At 35.3% G+C, this 7,392-nt stretch overlaps 2 protein-coding genes across 2 annotated transcripts; both read right to left on the minus strand.

Annotated features, from left to right (window-relative positions):
• Positions 1-3,037: 3,037 nt before the first annotated feature.
• LOC141659854 (uncharacterized) lies at positions 3,038-4,132 on the minus strand. The gene has a single exon (XM_074466780.1). It carries the CDS (start codon positions 4,130-4,132, stop codon positions 3,038-3,040), a length of 1,095 nt encoding a protein of 364 aa, XP_074322881.1.
• Positions 4,133-6,466: 2,334 nt separating this feature from the next.
• On the minus strand, positions 6,467-7,006 carry LOC141659855 (uncharacterized). Its single transcript, XM_074466781.1, has one exon. It carries the CDS (start codon positions 7,004-7,006, stop codon positions 6,467-6,469), a length of 540 nt encoding a protein of 179 aa, XP_074322882.1.
• Positions 7,007-7,392: the final 386 nt, after the last annotated feature.

Raw genomic sequence — 7,392 nt, forward strand, 5'->3', positions numbered from 1 at the left:
TCAGGACGTGTACAATTGGCAAGATACATTAGTGCACCAATGACACTAAGATATGGTACTTCAGGACCAAGAAGTTCTTCTCCCTTTTCTCTTGGGCGGAATGGATCCTTATTCTTTTCTAATGATCGTACAACCATGGGTGTACTCACAGGATATGCCTTATCCATAATAAACCGTTTAAGAATCTTTTCAATATACGAAGACTGGTGGACAAAGATTCCAGTAGATAAATGTTCAACTTGAAAACCAAGGCAGAGTTTTGTTTTACCCAAGTCCTTCATTTCAAACTCCTTTTTCAAATATTCAATCGTCTCATTAAGTTCATCTGGGGTTCCAATGATGTTTAAATCATCAACATATACTGCAATGATAGTAAACCCCAATTTTGTCCTTTTAATAAAAACACATGGACATATTACATTATTGGTATATCCATCTTTCAAAAGATATTCACTGAGACGATTGTACCACATACGACCCGAATGTTTCAATCCGTATAATGATCTCTGTAATTTAATTGAGTAAATCTCTCGGGGTCTTGAACTATATGCTTCAGGCATTTTTAACCCATCAGGGATTTTCATGTAAATGTCACTATCGAGTGATCCATACAAGTAGGCAGTTACAACATCCATTAAATTCATTCGGAGCCCTTCTAGAATTGATAAACTTATTAAAAATCTGAATGTTGTTGCATCCATTACCGGGGAATAAGTTTCTTCGTAATCGATTCCCGGTCTTTGTGAGAAACCTTGAGCAACAAGGCGTGCCTTGTATCTCACAATTTCATTTTTCTTATTTCTTTTACGCACAAATACCCATCTATATCCGACGGGTTTTATACCTGCAGGTGTTTGGACAATAGGTCCAAAAACTTGGCGTTTTTCAAGTGATTTCAGTTCAACTTCAATAGCTTCTTTCCATTTTGGCCAATCATTTCTTCTTTTACATTCATAGATCGATCTAGGTTCATGATCCTCGATTTCCTCAGAAATGTCAAGTGCAGCTGCATATGAAAATATATCATCCATGACAATTTCTTTTCTATTCCACCTCTTTCCTGAAATGACATAATTTATCGAGATCTCTTCATTGTCAACAATTTCAGGTGTTTGATCATCTTTGGAAGACGTTTCTTCAGTGATCATCGATTCTACGATGTCATTTGATGTTCCAGCTTTATTATCAAGTCTCCTTGTTTTTCTTGGAGTTTTATCCTTGGATCCAATAGGTCTTCCACGCTTCTGGCGTGCTTTAGACTCATTTGCTAGCATGATTTTATTATCTTCTTCAGGAAGTTTAATCTTAATTAACAGCTGGTATATGTGACTTTGTCACATTTTTGACATCAGTAAATGCATCAGGCAATCTATTTGCGACTTCTTGTAGGTGGATAATCTTTTGAACTTCAAGTTCACATTGATTTGTACGAGGATCATAATGAGACAGGGACACTGCATTCCACAAAATTTCTTGCTTTTCTTTTTCAAATTTTGTCTTATCTCCCCCTAATGCAGGAAAAATTATCTCATCAAATTGACAATCGGCAAATCTTGCCGTGAATAAATCACCAGTCTTGGGCTCCAAATATTTAATAATTGAGGGAGAATCAAATCCAATATATACCCCTAATCTTCTTTGGGGTCCCATTTTTGTTCGTTGGGGAGGGGATATTGGAACATAAACAGCACACCCAAAAATTTTCAAGTGAGAGATATTTGGTTCTTGACCATTTACCAGTTGCAGTGGGGAATATTTATGATAAGAAGTCGGTCTTAACCGAACTAAAGAAGCCGCATGTAATATTGCATGTCCCCAGGCAGTAGTTGGTAAATTTGTTCTCATAAGTAATGGTCTCGCAATTAGTTGTAGCCTTTTAATGAAAGACTCGGCAAGACCATTTTGAGTGTGTGTGTGGGCAACAGAATGCTCCACTTCAATCCCAATAGACATACAATAATCTTTAAAAGATTGGGATGTAAATTCTCCTGCATTGTCCAATCGTATTTTCTTTATATTATAATCAGGAAATTGTGCTCGTAATCGAATTATTTGAGCAAGGAGTCGTGCAAAAGCAACATTACGAGTGGACAATAAACTAACATGTGACCATCTTGTTGATGCATCAATGAGTACCATAAAGTACTGAAATGGCCCACTAGATGGGGTAATTGGTCCACATATATCTCCTTGAATTCGCTCCAAAAATTTTGGGCATTCGATTGCAACTTTCACAAGGGATGGTTTTGTTATCAATTTTCCTTCAAAACAAGCAACACATGAAAAATCTTTGGACAATGGAACAATTTTGTTTTTGAGTGGATGTCCATTTGAATTTTCAATAATTCTTCGCATCATTGTTGAACCCGGATGGCCTAAACGATCATGCCATATAATAAAATTTGTCGGGTCAACAGATCTTGTATTAATAGTCATGTGTGACTCAACTGGATTTATGAAAGTATAATATAATCCAGAATTATATGATGGGAGTTTTTCTATCACATGTTTCCTCCCTGAGATAGTAGTCGTGATACACAAATATTCACTTTCAAGTTCATTTGTTGTCTCAATATGATAGCCATTGTGGCGTATATCTTTAAAACTCAAAAGATTTCTTTTTGATCGGGTGGAGAATAGTGCATTTTCAATCAACAAACATGTACCATTAGGTAGCACTATACTTGCTCTTCCGGAGCCTTCAATTATATTTGATGCACCCGATATTGTATTTATATTAGCTTTGGCTAATGTTAGATGCGAAAAATATTTTTGATCTTTTAAAATTGTATGTGTGGTTGCACTATCTGCCAAACAAAAAGATTCCTCATCTTTTATAGCACATGATGAGAGGTTGCTGGCCATATTTCTTCACGAAAAATAAAATAAAATTAGAAGTAGAGGTAAAACATCTCAAGTACTTCATTAAAGAAAATTATATAAGCAACTGATAAGGATGATTATCATAGTTCAAAAATTAAGTACTAACAATCCAAAATAAATAAGGAAAACGTTCAACAAGCAAGTAAGGCCTTTCTTAATTATTCTTAGGCTCATCACCACCAAATTTAGGCATATTCACATCGACATCTTCAAAGAAATCACCAACTTCCATGTGAGTAAAGGCCGAAGGATCAACTTGGCCATCACTTCCAAGATGTGCTTCAAGATGAGCAATCCCCAAAGGATCATTCTGTTCAGTGAAATTAGTTTCAACATTTTTCAAAGATGCTTGATATAGGTCAGCAAAGTGCTTGGAGGTACGACATGTACTTCTCCAATGACCTTTCATTCCACAACGGCTACAAGTACTTTCACCCTTTTTAACCATCGTACTTCCCTCGGGTTTCTCCTCATTTGTTTTCTGTTTTTGATAGTAAGGCTTCCTTTTAAAGTGGGGGCGATTTTGTTGATTTCGGCCTCGACCACGCCAAAATCCATGACCACGGGCACGCCCACGTCCACGTCCATATCCATGCCCACGTCCACGTCCAAATGATTTATTATCTCTATATTCATTATTAGTCACCGCATTCACTTCAGGGAATGGTGTTGAGCCAGTGGGACGTGCTTGATGATTTTTCAGCAAAAGTTCATTATTTTGTTCAGCAAGAAGCAACACAGAAATAAGCTCAGAATATTTCGTGAATCCACGTTCACGATATTGTTGTTGCAAGAGCATATTATTGGCATGGAAAGTGGAATATGTTTTCTCCAACATATCTTTATCGGTGATATTCTCGCCACATAATTTCAATTGAGATGTAATTTTGAACATGGCAGAGTTATACTCGCTCACACTTTTATAATCTTGCAATCGCAAGTGTAGCCAATCATAGCGAGCTTTAGGAAGTATCACCGTTTTCTGGTGATCATATCTTTCTTTGAGATCTTTCCAAAGAGTTGATGGATCTTTAATAGTCAGATATTCAGTTTTCAAGCCTTCATCAAGGTGATGGCGAAGAAATATCATGGCCTTTGCCTTGTCTTGTTCAGAGGTCTTATTTCCCTCTTTTATGGTGTCACCGAGACCCATTGCACTAAGATGGATTTCAGCATCAAGAATCCATGTCAAATAATTTTTGCCGGTGACATCAAGTGCGTTAAACTCAAGTTTCGTAAGATTCGACATTTTCACTAAAAATAAACAAAACTCGAATCAACATCAATATTTATGCACATAAATATAATGCAATGCGATAATTTTTTATGACAAGATAACAAATAATTTGCGAAAGAAACAGATTATCACTTATCAAATATACTCACTTAAACAAATATAATATATTACACATAATGATGCATTTAATCAACAAGTTTAATAGAACATGATTTTAGTTAAGTCTCAGAGACTAAAATATATGCTATTCATTGATAACAACCCATCTTAGTTAACATGACAATTATTAACACGCATGCACAAGTAAAACAAATATAAATTACTGCTACATCAACTCTTAGTCACGGAAATAGATTATAAAAGCTGCAGGAGACAAGGCATAGCCTAGCTTTTAGTTTTTAACTATTCGTGCAAAGTGCAAATCTCCCTAAATTTGTACAACATTCAGATTATAGCATAAAAATATCAAGCCACTTAAGTAATTTGCAAGGGATAACATAAGAACTAATACAAATAATTCATGAAGCAGAAAACAAGTGAAGTGATTTTAATTTTACTTACGCAAATGTTCAACTAAGCAGGCATAAAAATCAGGTCAAGCAATTAGCATAAATAATTAGTACAGAATATTATACAGGCATCCACTTATATATTTAACCACCCGCAAAGTGTAATACGTGAACATGACAAATATGAACTAAAAGAATAGACTAGCATGTTATGGATCTAGTTTTACTAACATGCAATCATGCCTGCGGTAATATATTCATTTAACAATTAAAACATGGGCATACCTTTTGTAGAGACAGGAAGTAATGATCACCCAGCTAGTACTAGTACTTGTGTTGACAAGAAACTCGTGTAAACTCGTAAACCAACTTCTCCTTCTGGTGCACCCACAGATCTTATTAGCTTTCGTGCTGATAACGTGTTACAAACTAATATAGAATATATTATATAGAGAGCATTACAAGAACAAAATTACTAAGAGAATAGAGAAGATTTTCATTTCATATATCAATCACATATCTTACAATGGTTTATATAGGGCTAGAGTTTGTAGGTTACAAGTAGCATGAAAAGCCAAAGGGTGTAAAATGAAAAGCCAAAGGGTGTGAGAATTAATGGGGTAAATTGTAAGGTTAAAAGTCATTCAAATATATAACAAAATTTTATTTAATGTCATGTAAAGCACATATTTTTATTTAAATATTGGTTCTCCTACTAGCTTGTTTACTTTAATAATATCCATTGGTCTTTGTGCAAAAACACAATATAAAGATATCACAGGGACAGAGGGAGTACTAAATATTATTCATACAATTTTAAGAAAAAAAACTAAAAAATATACCCGATATAATGTTTGATGAATTGATGGGAAAAATACAGCAAAAGAAAAAACTAAAGAGCTGATATGGTTATGGAAGAAAAAAATGATACTACACCATAAACAACCTATGATAACAAAAACAATATTACAATAGGACGACTTAAATGTTACCCCAAACTTTACCACCTAAAGGGAATCACGTAGGTTAAATAAGGACCTCACCACCTTAAAGGCTTCACGTGGGTCAAAAATTAGGATCCGTCTTAAATCCATGTACAATCCATGCATGCTTGGTGTATCATTCATACACCGTACCATCCCTGTTATACGCTCTCACGTGCACATCGTACACATCCCATATATGATTCCATATCCAGGTACACAATCCTTTGTGTACATCATATATCAATATAATATTCATTTTGAGGTGTATAAACCATAGTATATAGAAAATCAACTAGGGTACTGCTATCTACATGTACCTCAACATAATTTTCATATTTTAGGGTGCACTTCCATATGCACCCCTTAATCTTCATATTCACCATAAATTTTCATAATTCGTGTTACTAAGTTTGTTCAAAAATCTAATAATTTTCCAAATTCCATATAGCCACTACCCCTTAATTCTTCATCACTAACATGTCATGGTGAAAAACTAAGGCAGTACCTACAATATAAATAAATTCATGCAAGTATACATTTTCAAACCAAGATCAAACAGTATATAAATCCAGGCATGTGAGGTAAATTTCATTTTATTTATTCCAAATGAAAATCCTATCGGTGGGGTGTACACGCACTACCCCCGAGTCTACGACCATTTCAGCTACACATACAAACATGAACCTACCACGACAGTCTTAACTAATAAACTACTTTTATTCTCCTAAACCTAAAAGAGGTCTACTTGTAACAAAAATAGGAAATTACTGATAATACCTTTTGAAGTGTTCATCATTCCAAGCTATTGGGATCGGCTTCCCATCCATATCGATAAGATGGTAGTTTCTTTTTCACAGAACCGTCTTGATGATGTAAGGACCCTCCCAATTAGCAACAAAGACACCATGCCCAAGGGTCATCATATTGGGCATCATCCTCCTCAAAACCAAAACCCCAACTCTCAAGGGTCGCGCCCGAACCTTCTTATCAAAATATTTTTTTGTTCTCTGATGGTACGTAACCAACTTCAGATGTGCATTCACACGTACCTCTTCCACCAGATCGAGATACAAATGATAATTAATTTCATTGTCATATGGATCATAGTTATCCCTTCTAAAAGAACCAGCATCAATATCCACAAGTACCATAACTTCACACCCATACGTCAAAGTGAAAGGTGATTCACCTGGAGTAGTTCGGGGAGTGGTGTTGTAAAACCACAGTACCCTAGGCAATTCTTTAGGCCAATTTCCCTTGGTTTCCTCCAACTCAGTCTTTAGAGTATGTTTGATGATTTTATTTATGGCCTCAGTTTGGTCATTGCTTTGCGGGTGACATACTGCTGAGAAGCCCTTTTGTATGTGAAGGTCCTCACAAAGCTTCTTCATCTCCTTGCTGTCAAATTATTTTCCATTATCCGAGATTAATTTATAAGGTATACCATGTTAGGAATATGTTGTGAACTTGATGATAAGTTGAACAAAACACCTTAGTAGATATAACTTAGTATTTTTGTAGCTCTCGACGGATGTACTACAATAGTCCCGACGGATGAACTTTATAGTCCCGACAGATGACTACTGAACATCCATCGAGAGTGTAGCTTATGTAATAATAAGTCTTGTAGCACATTTCTGCAAACAACAATGTTTTAGTTGAGTAGATGTTGTAGGATTCTTTGAGTCATGTTGACTACTAGATTGATATGCAGAATAGGTTGGCTAATTGTAAATATAAGATATCTTGTAATTCTGTATAAGTGAAATAGAGTGAA

This window comes from Apium graveolens, chromosome 5, assembly GCF_009905375.1.
Source record: "Apium graveolens cultivar Ventura chromosome 5, ASM990537v1, whole genome shotgun sequence".
Taxonomy (NCBI): Eukaryota; Viridiplantae; Streptophyta; class Magnoliopsida; order Apiales; family Apiaceae; genus Apium; species Apium graveolens.

Bases quoted from the DNA above. Each gene is read 5' to 3' on its own strand.
- LOC141659855 (XM_074466781.1), bottom strand. From the start codon at position 7,006: ATGAAGAAGCTTTGTGAGGACCTTCACATACAAAAGGGCTTCTCAGCA.
- LOC141659854 (XM_074466780.1), bottom strand. From the start codon at position 4,132: ATGTCGAATCTTACGAAACTTGAGTTTAACGCACTTGATGTCACCGGC.